Source organism: Rhinoraja longicauda, chromosome 8, assembly GCF_053455715.1.
Source record: "Rhinoraja longicauda isolate Sanriku21f chromosome 8, sRhiLon1.1, whole genome shotgun sequence".
Taxonomy (NCBI): Eukaryota; Metazoa; Chordata; class Chondrichthyes; order Rajiformes; family Arhynchobatidae; genus Rhinoraja; species Rhinoraja longicauda.
The window spans coordinates 48,422,457-48,441,355 of record NC_135960.1 but is presented as its reverse complement, the minus strand read 5'-3'; the positions used below and the strand labels follow the sequence as shown (position 1 = coordinate 48,441,355).

The 18,899-nt window shown below is 42.9% G+C and overlaps 1 protein-coding gene across 7 annotated transcripts in view; it reads left to right on the top strand.

Annotated features, from left to right (window-relative positions):
- fmnl2a (formin-like 2a) overlaps positions 1 to 18,899 on the top strand; it is a 207,877-nt gene that overhangs the window by 174,669 nt on the left and 14,309 nt on the right. For 4 of the 7 annotated variants that reach the window (XM_078403885.1, XM_078403883.1, XM_078403882.1 and 1 more), the window contains exons 15-23: positions 1,196 to 1,381; positions 6,920 to 6,940; positions 8,239 to 8,363; positions 9,833 to 10,032; positions 10,752 to 10,986; positions 11,548 to 11,616; positions 15,838 to 15,918; positions 16,058 to 16,187; positions 18,618 to 18,781. In XM_078403885.1, the coding sequence (XP_078260011.1) occupies positions 1,196 to 1,381; positions 6,920 to 6,940; positions 8,239 to 8,363; positions 9,833 to 10,032; positions 10,752 to 10,986; positions 11,548 to 11,616; positions 15,838 to 15,918; positions 16,058 to 16,187; positions 18,618 to 18,781 (1,211 nt within the window). The remainder of the gene's footprint in view (positions 1 to 1,195; positions 1,382 to 6,919; positions 6,941 to 8,238; positions 8,364 to 9,832; positions 10,033 to 10,751; positions 10,987 to 11,547; positions 11,617 to 15,837; positions 15,919 to 16,057; positions 16,188 to 18,617; positions 18,782 to 18,899) is intronic. The other 3 variants (XM_078403887.1, XM_078403886.1, XM_078403884.1) reach the window with 1 other exon arrangement.

Genomic DNA, 18,899 nt, shown 5'->3' with positions numbered 1-18,899 from the left:
GAACATTTGCATGGGTGACCACTGATGGTATCTAAGTGACTCCAACTAAACTATGACTGTAGGACACAAAATGGTGTAGTAACTCAGCGAGTCAGGCAGCATCCCTGGAGAATGTTGCTCAGTGACGTTTAAGGTCAGGATCCTTCTTCCAACCAAGGAAAGACACAGAGTGCTGGAGTAAATCAGCGGGTCAGGCAGCATCCCAGGGGAACATGGATAGATGATGTTTCAGGGCGCGACCCTTCTTCATGTTCTCCAGGGATACTGCCTGACCTGCTGAGTTACTCCAGCATTGTTATGTCCTTTTGTGTATTAACCAGCATCTGCATTTCTTTGTTTCTACAAACTACGACCGTCTTGTTGCACCAGGGACTTTGAGCTCTTGTTTTGGTTTGCATTAATATTGGGTTTGTTTAATTTTGTGTTTTTTTTTTTGTTTGTTTGCATATTATGCATGTATACATAATACTTATGTAATAATATTCATATCATATCATATATATACAGCGCGGAAACAGGCCTTTTCGGCCCACCAAGTCCGCGCCGCCCAGCGATCCCCGCACATTAACACTATCCTACACCCACTAGGGACAATTTTTTACATTTTACCCAGTCAATTAACCTACATACCTGTACGTCTTTGGAGTGTGGGAGGAAACCGAAGATCTCGGAGAAAACCCACGCAGGTCATATAATGCAGGGGTGGCCAAACTTGCTTAATGTAAGAGCCACATACGATAAAATTCAGATGTTTGAGAGCCGCAAGACATAAACAAAAGAGCCGCAAGACATGAACTTAAATATTTTTACTAACCATGAACATTAAACTTACGTTTTATTCCAATGGGGTCTCAATTCATACCCAGTAAATAATTATAAAGCTTGAAATTTTTTCTTATTTACCTTTTATATTAACTGTGATGAAAAAAGGAGGTCAGCCAACATATTTCCACGAGCCGCATATTAAAGGTCAAAGAGCCGCATGTAGCTCGCGAGCCGCGGTTTGGCCACCCCTAATATAATGTATAATTGTACAATGATTAGACAATAATTATATGTTAACTATTGTGTACTGAGCTGCTAAGATGTTGCAAGTAAGAATTGTTACGTTACGGTAAATTTGACAATTCAACCCTCTTGACTTGAGTGGTTTCTGGAAGTTGAACGAGACTTCTGTTTTCTCCTTACTTTCCAGCATTGCTGAATGGACCAGTGACGGGCACGTCCTCGCCTCAGCTCCCCCCTCCCCCACCCCCACCTCCACCACCGCCGCCTCTGGCCGCTGAAGCTCCACCTGTTCCACCACCACCTCCACCCCCACCCGCCCCACCCCCGCTGCCCGGGACCGGCCCGACTCTCATCTTCAACACCGGCCTAGCAGGTAACGTCACGCTGTTCTGTGCACTTTGTTTGCTGAAGCACTAGTTAATTATTTTAACAGCTCGGGAAATGTAGCTACTCAGTATTATTTTCTAAAAATGTAATGTTTTATTTTCGGAAGTTACAAAAACATTTAAGAAGTGTATTTCAGGGTGAGAAGTAGGGAGGGCATTCATGATTGTGGGGGGAAGGAAATCCAAGGAATGAGGGGATTTTTAAATGCAAGATACTGTCATGCGTCTTTGTTTGAAAGAGAGGAATTTTTTAATTTGTCTTCTACAAGGGATACTTCAAATTACCTTTGCAAATGTAAGCTGGCAATACAAGAACTTATTTTTGATTGATCAATTGATTGATAGAAACAGCTTTGGAAACAGGCCCTTCGGCCCACAAAATCCACACCAACCACTTATTGCTTATTATGTATGTATAATTATACATAATTCGCATGACTTCTACGTTATCCCGCTTTCTCATCCACTCTGCACACTAGGGACAATTTACAGAGACCAATGAACCTCTTTGGGATGTAGGAGGAAACTGGAGCAACCAGTTATTCAATATTTATCTTATTGAAACATATAAGATTATTAAGGAGTTGGACATGTTAGAGGCAGGAAGCATGTTCCCAATGTTGGGGGAGTCCAGAACTAGGGGCCACAGCTTAAGAATAAGGGGTGTGCCATTTAGAACGGAGATGAGGAAAAACGTTTTCAGTCAGAGAGTTGTGAAACTGTGGAATTCTCTGCCTCAGGAGGCCAATTCTCTGAATGCATTCAAGAGAGAGCTAGATAGAGCTCTTAAGGATAGTGGAGTCAGGGGGTACGGGGAGAAGGCAGGAACGGGGTACTGATTGAGAATGATCAGCCATGATCACATTGAATGGCGATGCTGGCTCGAAGGGCCGAATGACCTACTCCTGCACCTATTGTCTATTGCCTAACCGGAGGAAGCCCAAGCCGTCACATGGAGAAAGTGCAAACTCTGCACGGACAGCACCTGAGGCCAGGATCGAACCCAGGTCTCTGGCGCTGTGAAGCAGCTGCACTACCCGCTGTACCACCTTGTGTGCTCACCTTTTTCTTGAGACCTGTTGGCTGCTGGAAAGAAGGGGATTTGCGTGAGAGATGAAGCCAGAGATTGGCAATGGGGAGTGAGTAGTGGGAGTCTGGTGAGTGGAGTGGTCTGCCTGGCATAGTGGGCTGGGGAACTGGAGCACAGGCCGATGGAGCATCATGGGGTGGGGCTCAGAATTGTGGGGTTAGGGTCAGGTCAACTGATTGGAACTGCAGGGGGAGGTGGCAAATAGAAAAAGAAAGTGGTGCCTGAAAAGTAGGACGAGAGAACTACTTCTTTCTTCCGGCTCTGGGGAATTCCCAAAGAAGCAAAAATGCCCATTTACAGTGACTCCACTTTTGCCAAATGACAGTTGTTGGGTTTATAGCAATCACACAACAGATCTGTTTTAGGGCGGCACAGTGCAACAGCGGTAGAGCTGCTGCCTTACAGCCCCAGAGACCCAGGTTTGATCCTAACTACGGGTGCAATTGGTACGGAGTTTATAGGTTCTCCCCGAGACCGCGTGGAGTTTCTTTGGGTGGTCCGGTTTCCCCCCACATTTCAAAAACGTACAGGTTTGCAGGTTAATTTTTCCTCGGTAACAATTGTAAATTGTCCCTAGTGTGTAGGATAATGCTAGTGTAGGGGGTGGTCACTGGTCGGCACAGACTCAGTGGGCCGAAGGGCCTATTTCCGCGCAGTATCTCTAACATCTAAAAGCCTAAAGTCTAACCATCAAAGTGACATATTCATGATATTCCATCATGATGTCTCCAAGGCACGGCCATTGGTAGCTGAAGGGCCTGTTCGTATTTCTATGTTCTTAATTGCCCACTACATTGACCCCCTCCCAAGAGGAAAGTGGTAGAATTTGGGATGACGTTGATAAAAATGCGGGGAGAAAAAACCCAAGATTAATGTAGGATTAGTGTAATGGAGTCACTGATGGTCAGCACGGACTCGGTGGGCCGAAGGGCTTGTTTCTGGGCTGCAGCTCTCTGCAACTCCACTTGCACAACTCTCAACGCACTATTGAAACGTGATTTGCCACCTGACCATCCCTTTGTGGCTGTTAATGATGTGCCACATGTGAAAGCAAACCCATGTGCAGTGGATCAACGAGATTGCATCAGTGATTTACTACCTAAAAATCCCTGACTGTCTCTTGCGTGTGGGGGAGATGAATAATATGAAACATACTGGAAGGAGAGACGAGAAAAGTTAAGAAAAGCCTGTGGAAATGTTTTTTCCCATTCTCTCTGAATCCCGATCTGTTGAACTCAAACTGCCCGTGAAAGGCAGTATAGTATATCTTTTGGATGGATCAGTTTTTCTAGTTTTTATTCAAGTGGGCTACTTGCATTTAGGAAAAAAAAGTCCAAAATAAATAATAATTAAAACTGAAAAGAATAATTTTATTTCAAAAACTAAAGTTCATCATTTTAATGATATTGCATTGCAAGTGGTAAAGCTCTCATCAGGAATGGAGGATTATTAGAATTCAATAGACAATAGGTGCAGGAGTAGTCCATTCGGCCCTTCGAGCCAGCACCGCCATTCAATGTGATCATGGCTGATCATTCACAATCAGTACCCCGTTCCTGCCTTCTCCCCATACCCACTGACTCCACTATCTTTAAGAGCTCTATCTAGCTCTCTCTCAAAAGCATCCAGAGAATTGACCTTCACTGCCTTCTGAGGCAGAGAATTCCACAGATTTACAACTCTCTGACTGAAAAAGTCCGTTCTAAATGGCCTACCCCTTATTCGTAAACTGTGGCCCCTGGTTCTGGACCCCCAACATTGGGAACATGTTTCCTGCCTCTAATGTGTCCAATCCCTTAATAATCTTATATGTTTCAATAAGATCCCCGCTCATCCTTCTAAATTCCAGTGTATACAAGGCCAGTCGCTCCAGTCTTTCAACATATGACAGTCCCGCCATTCCGGGAATTAACCTAGTGAACCTACGCTGCACTCCCTCAATAGCAAGAATGTCCTTCCTCAAATTTGGAGACCAAAGCTGCACACAGTACTCCAGGTGCAGTCTCACTAGGGCCCTGTACAACTGCAGAAGGACCTCTTTGCTCCTATACTCAACTCCTCTTGTCATAAAGGCCAACATGCCATTAGCTTTCAATACTTGAAAGCTACAGGATGGCACTGGAAATGTGGTCACCCTTGGCGTACTGCCTCAGATGAGATTTACTTTTTACACTACAATTGTTGCACTCTTCCTTGTGTATGATTGTGCTTATGTATAGTTTGGTTTCATTGGATTGCATGCAAAACAATGCACGTCACTGTATTTAGGTACATCTGACAATAAATTAACTATTGAACTAAACTAAAGGGTGGGCAAAAGACAAAGTAATGAAGTAATGAACTAACATACAGTGCCCTCCATAATGTTTGGGACAAAGACCCATCATTTATTTATTTGACTCTGTACTCCACAATTTGAGATTTGTAATAGAAAATAATCACATTTGGTTAATGCGCACATTGTCAGATTTTAATAAAGACCATTTTTATACATTTTGGTTTCACCGTGTGGAAATTACATCAGTGTTTTATACATAGTCCCTCCATTTCAGGACACCATAATGTTTAGGACACAGCAATGTCATGTAAATGAAAGTAGTCATGTTTAGTATTTTGTTGCATATCCTTTGCATGCAATGACTGCTTGAAGTCTGTGATTCATGGACATCACCAGTTGCTGGGTGTCTTCTCTGGTGATGCTGTGCCAGTCCTGTATTGCAGCCATATTTAGCTTATGCTTGTTTTGGGGGCTAGTCCCCATCAGTTTTCTCTTCAGCATATAAAAGGCATGCTCAATTGGGTTCAGATCGGGTAATTGACTTGGCCACTCAAGAATTGGCCATTTTTTAGCTTTGAAAATTCATTTGTTGCTTTAGAAGTACGTTTGGGATCATTGTCTTGCTGTAGAATGAACCGCAGGCCAATGAGTTTTGAGGCATTTGTTTGAACTTTAGCAGATAGGATGTGTCCAAACACTTGAGAATTCATTATGCTACTACCATCAGCAGTTGTATCATCAATGACGATAAATGAGCCAGTACCTTCAGCAGCCATACATGCCCAGGCCATGACACCCCCACCACTGTGTTTCACAGATGAGGTGGAATGCTTTGGATCTTGGGCAGTTCCTTCTCTCCTCCATACTTTGCTCTTGCCATCACTCTGATATGTTAATCTTCATCTTATCTGTCCACAAGACCTTTTTCCACAACTGTGGTTGCTCTTTTAAGTACTTCTTGGCAAACTGCAACCCAGCCATCCTATTTTTGCAGCTAACCATTGGTTTGCATCTGGCAGTGTAGCCTCTGTATTTCTGTTCATGAAATCTTCTGCGGACAGGGGTCATTGACAAATCCACACCTGACTCCTAAAGAGTGTTTCTGATCTGTCAGACAGGTGTTTGGGGTTTTTTCTTTATTATAGAGAATTCTTCTGTCATCAGCTGTGGAGGTCTTCCTTGGCCTGCCAGTCCCTTTCCAATTAGTAAGCTCACCAGTGCTCTCTTTCCTCTTAATGATGTTCCAAACAGCTGATTTTGGTAAGCCTAAGGTTTGGCTGATGTCTCTAACAGTTTTATTCTTGTTTCTCATAATGGCTTCTTTGACTTTCATGTTGATAAACAGCAATAAAAGTTTCCAACGGTGATGGAAAGACTGGAGGAAAGACGAGGTGCTGAGAGCTCTCTTATACCTGCATTAAGGAGGCAATTAAACACACCTGAGCAATTACAAACACCTGTGAAGCCATGTGTCCTAAACATTATGGTTCCCTGAAATGGGGGGACTATGTATAAACACAGCTGTGATTTCTACATGGTGAAACCAAAATGTATTAAAATACCCTTTAATAAAATCTGACAATGTGCACTTTAACCACATGTGATTTTTTTCTATTACAAATCTCAAATTGTGGAGTGCAGAGGCAAATAAATAAATGATGAGTCTGTCCCAAACATTATGGAGAGCACTGTAACTAAAAGCTAAAAGGGGCAGCACAGTGATGCAGTGGAGAGCTGCTGCCCGACAGCACTCGAGACCCGGGTTCGATCTTGACTGCGGGTGTGTGGAGTGTGCACATTCTCCCGGTGATTGGGGGGGTTTCTTCCGGGAGCTCCGGTTTCCTCCCACATTCCAAAGGTTCATGGGTTAATTAACCTCTGTAAATTGGCCCTAGTGTGTAGGATAGAACAAGAGTACGGGTGATCAGGTTGGTGCGGACTCGGTGTGCCAAAGGGCCTGTTTTCACGCAGTACCTCTAAAACTAAACTAAACCAAAAGCTATGTTACTATTAGATATTTAGATTAGAAAATGCATTGTGATGCAATAGGTTTTATTAAAGAGAGTGGTGAAATAATTTTGCTATTCCTTGCATATTATTTTGTGGCTTCATTTCTAACTTGACTTTCTTTATCTATCCTATCTGCTTCCATACAAGAGGGACCAATCAAGCTGTTCTGTAGGTTTCTTTATGCTCCATTGATGCTGTACTTCACACTTGTGTGTCTGTCTTTCCAGCAGTGTTGTGTTGTTGACTGTGTTTCTTTCAGTGCATTTCATTGAACGGAAAATGCTGGATATGCTCAGCAGGTCAGGCAGCATCTGTGGTAGCATTTTGAACATTTTCTTGACCTGCTGAGCTTTTCCAGGACTTTCGGTGTTATTTCAGATTTGCATCCCTTGTGGTATGTTGCATTTAGATAACAATCAGATAATTCCATTTCCTTGAAATAGATATTAATGGTGAATTTCATAACTAACCTTTTTTAATGGATGGATTTGATTTGTTATTGAAGATTCCAAGAGTTGAACCAGTTGGATGAGTCTGTACATGTTAACATAAGTACATGTTAAAACATTTGCATCGGTGCTGGTTAGTATTTTAAGAGCTGAGGTGAACCAGGTCCCATATATAAGGTAATGACCAGGTTGTGTGGCTTTGAATCCATCTATCTGATGTTCTCACTCACGCACTCCAAAATCTCCAATGTTTTTGGCTTTGAATGTCACCGATTGAACCCTGACTTGCTCTGAAAGATACCACCCACGTTATATTTCACCTGTTTGTTCTGGTCATTGCATGCGCCAAGTCGAATTCACGTGATTGTCGTACTTTTAAACATAATGATGCAGCCATCCAGATAGTGTAGAAGCTAAATTGAGGCTTAAGTTGTGAATTCAAACAGGAACGGCAGCTTGCTATTGCAGATTTCTACGTTTTTGAAATCTGTTCTTCGATTGTTTGTCAACTTGTGGTGTTGTCAATTCACATATGGTTTTAATATTACACTGGGCCAATCTCTGCACATGTCACTAGTGACGTTTTCTCTGATTTGTGAAGTCAGGTAATCTGGGAGATGTTAATGGTCGGCTCACCACAAAAACTTACGATGAAAATATTTTGCCGTCATCTGAGAAATTCAGCTCCAGAGCTGGAAAAAAATTCAAAAATATTTTCACATTCATCAGTGAGAGTTTTATTTGGGATGGCAAAACTAAATTCTCTCTGTACTGTTTGGTCATGTGCTGACTGATTGGTCCACCAAACATCACCATCATCATTAATGTAGAAGTAGAGTCAAAAATATTAGTAACACTTTTACTGCTGCCATTTAGGTCACAGGTAATGCAAAATCTATTAATTTGTAATTGCATGAGGACTGGTGTTTTGCAACTAGTGAGTGCAGTTAACCTTTTGATAATGATGAATTTGGGTGTATTTTGCATGCTTTATATCTGAACTATTCTTTTATGTAGCCGTAAAGATCAAGAAACCTATCAAAACAAAGTTCCGAATGCCAGTCTTCAACTGGGTTGCGTTAAAACCCAATCAGATAAATGGCACCGTCTTCAATGATATTGATGATGAGAAAATCCTAGAGGTACATCTGATATTGTCTTGCTTTGATTGAATTGCTTGAAAGATACAGCATGGAAACAGGTTCTTCGGACCACCGGGTCCATGCCGACCATCGACCACCTGAGGTCAGGATTGAACCTGGGTCTCTGGTGTGGTGAGGCATCGGCTCTATCAGCTGCACCACTGTGCCTCCCATGATGAAAGGAACAATGGATGTTATTATTATTTAATGATAGTTAATGCTTTGGGACTCAAGACACTTAATATCACACTGACAATTTTGTGCTTAGGTAGAAACAAGGAACTGCAGATTATGGTTTACATAAACAATATGCAATTAGGAAACAGCTTAGAATTCTACAAAAAAAAGTTTGATTAAGAGCCTAAAAGGGGATTATGAAAATAAACATAAGGAATAAGTGAGTTTGGTATCTCGACCACACATGCCCAGGTCATGGGTCACAGGAGATAAACATTCTTGCCGGCTGATAACAGCGGGGAAGAAACGGCTCTTGATAAATGATTGCAAGCTTTTATATCTTGTGCCCAAATAGGAAAAAAGGCGTCGGAGTGGAACGGGAACTGCCCGCTCCGGGCCGCGCACCTGTGCCGCGACAGCCCCGAGCGGGTTGCGAATACCCGGCCACAAGTGGATGCAACGGTGTTGTGCGAACTGCAGCCACGCGGGGAAGACCTCGCCGCAGAGCCTGCAGCGGCATTCTTGCGCGCCGGTGTGCAAGCGCCAGTGTTGCCTTGCAGTGGAAGGGCCGGTCGCCAGTGTGCCTGAAGCCCTTTCCGCACACCTCGCATCTGAACAACAGCTCGACTGTATGCACACGCAGGCAGCCCGGCCGCTGGGCGAAACTCCAACCGTACAGCCCGCAACCGTGTGGCTTTTTACCCATTGCCCGGGACGGCGGACAGGCCAGGCTAAAACCGCAGCGGACTCCCTCTTGCCCACCACGACGCCTGGAAAACAAGGGCAACAATCACACTCCTTCCTCATCATCCTATTTGGGCACAAGATATAAAAGCTTGCAATCACTTATCACCAGTTTCTTCCCCGCTGTTATCAGCCGGCGAGAATGTTTAGCTCTTGTGACCTATGACCTGCGCATGCGCGGCCGAGATACCAAACTCACTTATGTACAGTAAATGTAAATTCTAATAGCTTCCACAAGAATGTAAAAGGAGAAAGATGAGTGCAGGCAAATGCAGATCCAATACTGAAAAAAACACAAAGTGCTAGAGTAACTCAGCAGTCAGGCAGCATCGCTGGAGCACATGGATAGGTGATGTTTTAGGTCGGGATCCTTCTTCAGACTGGGTCTCGGCCTGCAACGTATTCCGACCCTTCTTCAGGAGAAGGCTCCCGACCCGAAACTTCATCTAGCTATGTTGCCTGACCTGCTGAATTCCTCCAGCACTTTGTGTCTAACTTTGTGCTGATGTGGTGTTTCACGTTTATAAGTGCTGCATTTTAATTTACAGGAACTGAATGTTGATGAGTTTGAAGAAATATTTAAAACAAAAGCTCAGGGGCCAGCTGTGGATAATGTCTCAAGTAGACATAAAGTGATCCAGAAGGGATCTAAAGTGACATTACTGGAACCCAACAGAGCTAAGAACCTTGCCATCACCTTACGGAAGGCAGGGAAAATCACGGAAGAAATCTGCAGAGCCATCCAAGTGTGAGTAACACAGGTCTCATTCACAAACAAAATCTTACTCTGCAACCATTTGGTATCCGTCGTTGTGAATGGATCAATGATTGTGGATGGAAGGAGCTTTTCCTGTGCTGTACTGTTCGATGTTGTATTGTACTGTTGGCAGAGACCTCTTTCAGTGATTTTTTCCCCATCCCAAAAGTTCTTCAATCTTGCCCTGGATGTTTTGATTCCTTGTTGGAGTGCGGTCATAAAATTGTGAGACAGCACGCACAAAAAATATCACTGAAAGAAGATTCTGCCAGCGGTACGTTAGAACAAGGAACAGTACAGCACAGGAACAAGCCCTTCAGCCCACAATGTCCGTGCCGAACATAGCACCAAGATAAACTCATCTCATCTGCCTGCACGTGATCCTCATCCCTCCATTCCCTGCAATATACAAGTGTCTATCTAAAAGCCTCTTAAAAAAGCACTATTATATCTACTTCCACCGCCACCTCTAGTAGTCTGTTCCAAGCACCCACCACCCTGTGTGTAAAAAAACATATCCCGCACATCTTTAAATTTTAAAACTATACCCTCTTGTCTTTGACATTTCTACCCTGGGAAAAAGATTCCAATATGTTTCCTGTAAAAAAGATTTTTTTTAATGATTCAATGTAATAGTATGTATCGGAGATACTCATTGACTGTAAAGAAATGTGCATACAGTCACTGTTTATGTCATCTCTTTGTACTAGGTTTGATCTGAAGACATTACCTGTGGACTTTGTTGAGTGCCTGATGAGGTTCTTGCCAACAGAAAATGAAGTGAAGATGTTGAGACAGTATGAAAGAGAAAGGAAACCTCTGGAGAATCTCACGGATGAAGACCGATTCATGGTACAGTTCAGTAAGGTTGAAAGACTGATGCAAAGGATGACCATAATGGCGTTCATTGGAAACTTCACAGAAAATATTCAGATGTTGACTCCAGTAAGTAATTAATGACATCTAGATTTTGACTGCTTTCAAGTTATTTTTTTTACATTGTCCCTCTGGAATTCTTAAAGATATATATGAGCAGGTTTATTATTGTCACATAAGCCAAGGTACTGTGAAAAGCTTTGTTTTGCATGCTATCCAAAAAGATCAGATAATACTATACATAGATAGAAACTCGAATGGCTTCTGACCCTCTCGTCGAGGGTGATGGAGGAGGCCTGGGGCTTACCTGGATTGGGAGCCGCTCCAGTACATCAAGCTGTGTGAACTGGACTTTGGACTTTTTGTAAATGGTGCAAAAATATGGCGACTCGTGCATGAGTGAGCTACGCAAAAAGAATTTCGCCGTGCAGTGCACACATGACAATAAAGCATGATTGAAGCATTTTATAAATCCTGCGCCTCTTATTCCGAGCCCTGTCTGGTCTTCCAGCACCTAGCTGTGTGAATCGAGCAGCAAAGAAACAAGCATTTAAAAACATGAATTAATACGATTTTTTAATATGTTCCCTGATCGTAGCTAATCATTTACATTTATTCTTTGCAATTTAGCAACTCCATGCCGTAATAGCAGCATCGGTATCGATAAAATCTTCGCAAAAACTGAAGAAAATATTGGAGGTAAGTAGCAACTATATCAACATGTCAAGAGCTAAATTTGCCCAGTGAAATGAACTGTTATTGTAGTGGTATTTTTAATGAACTTGCCGAAAAATTGTCTCATTAAATTCATAATAAGAATAATCTGTCATCATTTTCATTTGCACACTAGTCATTCTTTTAAAACTTTGCAATATATTGTGCTAAACTTGCATTCATGAGTTGGAGGTTATTTTGTTACGACGACAATTCTGTTATGGAAGTGTGGTAGAGAAAAATAATTATAAGAAGTAAAATACTGTTTGCTGAAAGTGTGTGTGATGATAAATATACTAAACACAAAATATACCCTGACACTGATGTCAAAAATATATTCAATTCCAGTTATTAATTTTGTGATCTTGTTGATCTGTATGAACGGGTGATTGATGGTCGGCATGGACACAGTGGGCCAAAGGGCCTGTTTCTATGCTATGTAGCCACATTAAACTAAACTAAACAACCTTCCAAAAGATTACAATTCACTGCCAACTCCGAATGTACTTCTTCTTTTGTGTCCATCTCCTATGTTTCAAATGTTACATCACTGTCATCGTTCGTCCTGACTTCCGCAAGCTTCCGGCGACAATCAGTGGGATCCATCACTTGTACAATAGATGATGGTGGTAGCAGAATTAGCTCAGGACATTTCCAGTTTCCAGCTCACACTTCCAGTTTCCAGCCCCGCGATGTGGATGCTTCGGCTGTGGGGCCTCCGAATGTACTGAGACTCAGCATTAAAGTGGTGCTGCTCACTTTTCCACAAATCAGCCATCTTAAAAGGACCAAATATAGACACAAAGTGCTGGAGTAACTCAGCAGGTCAGGCAGCACCTCTGGAGAACCAGCATGTGCTGTTCATTTTTATTACCTTAAAGGGACCAGTTAGTTTTAATATTGTTCCACTTTAGCATATGAATTTCAGACCAAATTACCATACTGCCATTGAATGTTATGTGATAAGAACTTGCTGAAAAAGTGTCTACATTACATTCATAATAAGAATAACCTGTCACAATTTCGAGGTGCAACTAATTAAAGTAGGCCTAGCCTATCCCCTCTTAATTGTTCTTGTGTATCGCCCATCAAAAATGCATAAGGACTTCATCACCCAATTTGCTGATCTGATTTCTAGCATTTTGCCCAAATTTGACCGGATCATGATTCTTGGTGACTTTAATATTCATGTTTGCTGTCCCACTAAGCCTCTTGTGAGTGAATTTATGCACCTGGTTGAGTCCTTCAATCTGACTCTTCACACCACGGGACCCACTCACAAGTTAGGCCATACTCTCGACCTAGTGTTATCGTCCGGATTCCCAATCAACAACATTGAAACTACTGAAGCCTGTCTATCGGACCACAGCGCTATCATTTTTGACGCATCTCTGCCTTTATCTCCCGCAAAATCTCATCTCCCTGTTCGCTACTCCCGCGACATAAATTCATTGACTGCCAGTAAATTCTCCGAGGCTCTCACAGCTGCCCCCAACATCTGCACTATTGAGGCCTCTCCCCCCCATCTCAGCACTGAGGATCTCGCCTCTTTATTTAATATCACTTGCTCTTCCATCCTGGATTCTATCGCTCCCCTTAAAATGAAAAAGCCTAAGCCCAAAGGTCGGCCGTGGCTCAATGACACCACCAAAGCCCTAAGAAGGGAGTGCAAAAAATCAGAAAGGAGGTGGAAATGTGACAAGCTTCAAATTTCCTTCGAAATTCTGAGAAACAATCTTCTCAAATACCAGGAAGCAGTAAAGTCTGCTAGAGCACAATACTTCTCCGACCTTATTTCCAAAAACTCTCATAACTCCAAGGTCCTATTTAGAACAATTACCTCTGTCATATGTCCTGCCCCCAGTACCAGCTTAGTTGGGTCCCCTGCTAAGTGCGAAGAATTCGCTAAATCTTTCACCAACAAAGTTGAGAATATTAGAATGAACATTTCCCCTCCCACCCGTGACCTAGCTGTCTCACTAGTCTGTTCATCTAAATTGGACTGCTTCCAACCCGTCACTCTATCCTCCCTTGCAAAGCTTGTCTCCGCTATGAAACCTGCAACCTGCCCCCTTGATCCAGCCCCCACTGCCCTTCTGAAGGATGTCATTGCAATAGCCGGTCCCAGCATCCTCTCTATTATCAACAGTTCTCTGGCCACTGGCACTGTTCCAACCAGTTTCAAGCACGCGGTGGTCCAGCCCCTACTGAAAAAACCTAACCTAGACCCCACCTTGCCTAGCAACTACAGACCCATTTCCAAACTGCCATTCCTGTCAAAAGTCCTTGAAAAGGCAATCCTAAACCAATTAGTGCCCTACCTGCACCAAAACACCATCCTGGAAAGTTTCCAGTCAGGTTTCAGAGCCCACCACAGCACAGAGTCTGCCTTGTTGAAGGTACACAACGACCTGCTTCTCGCCATCGACACCGGCGACTGTGCAATCCTGCTCCTTCTCGACCTCAGCGCAGCGTTCGATACAGTGGACCACACCATCCTTATTGACCGTCTCCGGTACGCGGTTGGCATTGATGGCACTGCCCTGAGCTGGTTCGCTTCGTACCTCAAAGATAGGAGTTTCGCCATCAACATAGGCAGTTATTCCTCTGCTCCAGCTAGCCTCTCCTGCGGAGTTCCACAAGGCTCCATCCTAGGCCCCATTCTCTTCTCTCTATACATGCTCCCCCTTGGCCAAATCATTCAAAGGCACGGCATTTCTTTCCACTGCTATGCCGATGACACTCAGCTTTACCTCCCCCTGAAACCCAACAACCAGTCAAATTTAAACAGCCTCTCACACTGCCTTGAGGACATAAAATGTTGGATGGCACAGAACTTCCTCCAATTAAATGAGAGCAAGTCTGAGGTCATCCTATTCGGCCCCCCCGACTCCATCAAATTGATAACAGGCAGTCTTGGAAGCCTATCCTGCCTAGTCAAACCGCATGTCAAAAACCTCGGCATGATATTTGACTCTGCATTAAAATTTGATAAGCAAGTCAACGCTGTGGTAAAAGCCAGCTTCTTCCAACTTCGAACCATAGCTAAAATCAAACCTTTCCTCCAATTCGACGACACAGAAAAAATCATTCACGCTTTCATTTCCTCCCGCCTAGACTACTGCAACTCCCTATACACTGGGATCAGCCAATCTTCCCTGTCCCGCCTGCAACTGGTCCAAAACGCCGCAGCGAGACTCCTGACGGGTACCCGTAAAAGGGACCACATCACCCCGATTCTGGCCTCTCTCCACTGGCTCCCTGTACGGTACAGAATCAACTTCAAGCTCCTCCTATTCACGTATAAAGCCCTAAATGGACACTCCCCCCCCACATCAAAAATCTTCTAACCCCCCCTCTCTATCTCCAGGTCCCTCAGATCGGCCGACTTGGGGCTATTCACTATCCCGCGGTCTAGGCTTAAACTCAGGGGTGACCGCGCTTTTGCGGTTGCAGCTCCTAGACTCTCCCCATCAGAACTGCCCCCTCCATCGACTCCTTTAAGTCCAGGCTCAAAACATATTTCTACTCCCTAGCGTTTGAGGCTCATTGAGGAGGCGCTGTGAACTGTTTGCGTGCTACTGTATGTTTTCATTTTTTTTCTATTGGAACCTAATCAAATGTACAGCACTTTGGTCAACGTGGGTTGTTTTTAAATGTGCTATACAAATAAAATTGACTTGACTTGACTTGACAATTTTTGATTGGATCAGATTTCCAAAGATAACCTTGAAAGATTTTTTATTAACTACCTAATGCTTCAATCCTTTTCTCATCCTTCCAACGTTTCTGTTGTTTCTCTGTAAATAATGCCAATGAATTCTGTTTAAAAAGTCAGAAATGTAGAGTTGAAATATTTTTAATTTGGATTGACTTGCAGTTGAATTTTACGGTGAAACAGGACACAAAACTCCATCCTTACAATACTTTTAAATTAATGTTCCTCCAGCTTAGAAAACTCCTTCTGATGTATATTGTGAAAAATTAGAGCAGATAGATAATAAATGTTGAGCAGGAGCTGTACATTGTGTGTTTTTTTAGCGAGGTTTAAAATAGGGTTTCATTGTCAGTAAATGAATATCCAGTGAATTTAATGGACTGAAAGATATACGGCAAGAAGTGTGAGTGAATCATTGCAGTACATCACCACCTTTCAACTCATCTAAGTCTGTGAATCGTTACTAATTAAACGTTGATCTTTTGTAGATAATTTTAGCGCTTGGTAACTACATGAACAGTAGTAAACGAGGAGCTGTGTACGGATTTAAACTGCAGAGTTTAGATCTGGTAAGTCATCTATGTTAAAACTGGTAGTTAATGTACAACTTATAAATGAAAATGCTTTATAAATTTAGCTGTGCAAAATTAATTCATGTTTAAACTTTGTGTTAATGTGATTATAATTTATTTTATTTTTCTTTGGTAGCTTTTAGATACCAAGTCGACAGATCGCAAACAAACATTGCTACATTACATTGCAAATGTTATCAAGGAGAAGTACCCTGATGTGTCCCTCTTCTACAATGAAATCCACTATGTGGAAAAGGCAGCAGCAGGTAGCTATTATGCACCTTGATGAAAAATAGGCGACACAAAACCTAGGTGAGAGGGGAAAGATTTAATAGGAACCCGAGACGCAACTTTTTTTACACACGATGGTAGGTGTAAGGAGCGAGCTGCTGGAAGAGATAGTTGAGGCAGGCACTATCACAAAATTCAAGAAACATTTGGACAGGTGCATGGATAGGACAGATTTAGAGGGATATGGGCCAAACGCAGGCAGATGGGACTAGTGTAGATGGGGCAAGTTGGGTGGCGTGGGTAAGTTGGGTCGAAGGGCATCTTTCCACGTTGTATGACCTGGAGAATAAAATATTGACTGCAGAATTTGATTGTGTTTAATTTAGAGAAATAGCATAGAAATAGCATTGAAACAGGCCCCTTGGCCCACCAGGTCCACATCGATCATCGATTCACACTAGTTCTTTGTTATCACACTTTCACATCCGCTTCCTACACATCAGGGGCAGTTTACAGAGGGCCAGTTAACCTATCAACCCGCACGTCTTTGGGATGCGGGAGGAAACCAGAGCACCTGGAGGAAACCCACGCAGTCACAGGGAGAACATGCAAACTCCGCACAGACAGCACTTGAGATCAGGATCAAATCTGGGTGTCTTGCTGTGTAAGGTGGCCGTTCTACCAACTGCACCACTGTGCTGCCCACTTTGATATATGTAGCTGAGTAGGTTGGAAAATAAACTGACACTGAGAGCTTTAGTGGTGTTAAACTAGCTACTGTAGTATGCACAAGATAGTCTGAACTCTTGATATCTTGGCACTCACGAATAAATCGTTTGTCTTTTTCCCTCCCTCTGGGAAGGATTCCAATGCAGTGCTTGGTTATTGCTTCACTTTGATGGCAGTACCAGAGGTAGAGATCTACTCTTTGTGGAATTGTGTCGAAACCTGCATTCTATCTTTCGAGTACAGGAAAATATTGATTAATCCCATACATGTCAGATGTTTCTAGACTTCAAAAAAAATCGCTCTGATGTAAGGTTTTATTGCATGCTGTTTAAGCCATTAATGCTTGTTTTAGTTTTCATTAATTTTAGAAATGTGATTTTTAAAGATATTTTTTTTAATGAATAACCAAGCAAATATTTGAAATGAAAGAGACTAAATTTAATTTGGAGAAAAATCTATGAAGCAGATTTTATTTAGAATTTTCCCGAGGAGGTTGTTCTGTTGTTTTTACATGATGATTTTCAAAGGCAGAATACTTTGGCTTAATTGGTCAATTATCTACCTCTACAAGAAGTTCAGTATAAATAACCTGCCTGTACTTTGTTAGAGAGGGAGAGTTGTCGAGGAATTCTAACCAAAGGGCAATGTAAGCAGAAGGTTAAAGTACTCGTTAAAAGTGGAAAGAGCATTTCTGCTGCATAACCTCTTTGACCAGAAGTTAGACTAGACTTAGAAATGAGCTTCAACGGATATGTCAATATTTTTGAGTCGTAATCAAACATCATGGAAACGGGCTCTACATCCAACTTGCCCACGGTGGCCAACATGCCCCATCTACACTAGTTAACCCCTCAGATGGATGGGATAGTTCTCTCTAGAGGGATCTTCATACTGAACAATCAGATCCTGTAAAGTGTGCATCGCATTAGTGATGGAATAATGCTGTGTGTGTGTATAATATATATTTCTAAAACACTGAACTGCAGATGCTGGTTTATAACACAGAAAGACACTAAACACTGTAGGAAAATAACTGCAGATGATGGTACAAATCGAAGGTATCACAAAATGCTGGAGTAACTCAGCAGGTCAGGCAGCATCTAGGAGAGAGGGAATGGGTGACGATGGAAGAAGGGTCTCGACCCGAAACGTTACCCATTCCCTCTCTCCTAGATGCTGCCTGACCTGCTGAGTTACTCCGGCATTTTGTGACACTAAACACTGGGTCAGACAACATCTCTGAAGAACATAGATATGTTAACCGTCTTCAAAACTAATTGCAAGGGGGTGGGAATGAAAGCTGGAGGAGAGGAGGGGCAGGGGAGCATGGGTGAATGTAGATGAGAGAATGTTGATAGGCAGGCGGTTGGACAAAAGCTAGGGATGAAAAACAACCAGGTGGGAGCCCCACAAGGATGAAGAGTTGTGAGGGGCAAAGTGTAAAGGAGGTGTACCGACCGGCCAAGTATGTTTTACACAGAGGATGGTGAGTGCCTGGGACGAGCTGCCAGGGGTGGTGGCAGAGGCAGATAGGACATTAGCATTTAGAGGCTTTTTGATAGGCATATACACATGTAGAGAATGGAGGGACATAGATAATACGCAGGTAAATAAAAGTTGGTCTTGGCATCATGTTTGGCACTGACATTGTGGGCCGAAAGGCCTGTTCTTGCACTGCACTGTTCCATGTTAAACACGAGGCCACAATGCAGCCTGACTTTGACATTCTGCTTTAGTGTCTCTTGAAAACGTCCTGCTGGATGTGAAGGAGCTACAAAGGGGACTGGACCTGACGAAGCGAGAGTACACAATGCATGAGCACAATATTGTGCTGAAAGAATTCCTTACTGCCAATGAAGGAAAACTGAAGAAACTGCAGGATGATGCACGAATATCACAGGTAAGGAATCTTCCCGCTTTGTTGCTTTTGCCAAGTAAGTTCTTTGTATAATGTCAGTTTGTGTTCATTAAGAACAGCTTAATTATCAAACCCCCGCAACCGCGCCCCCCACCACCCT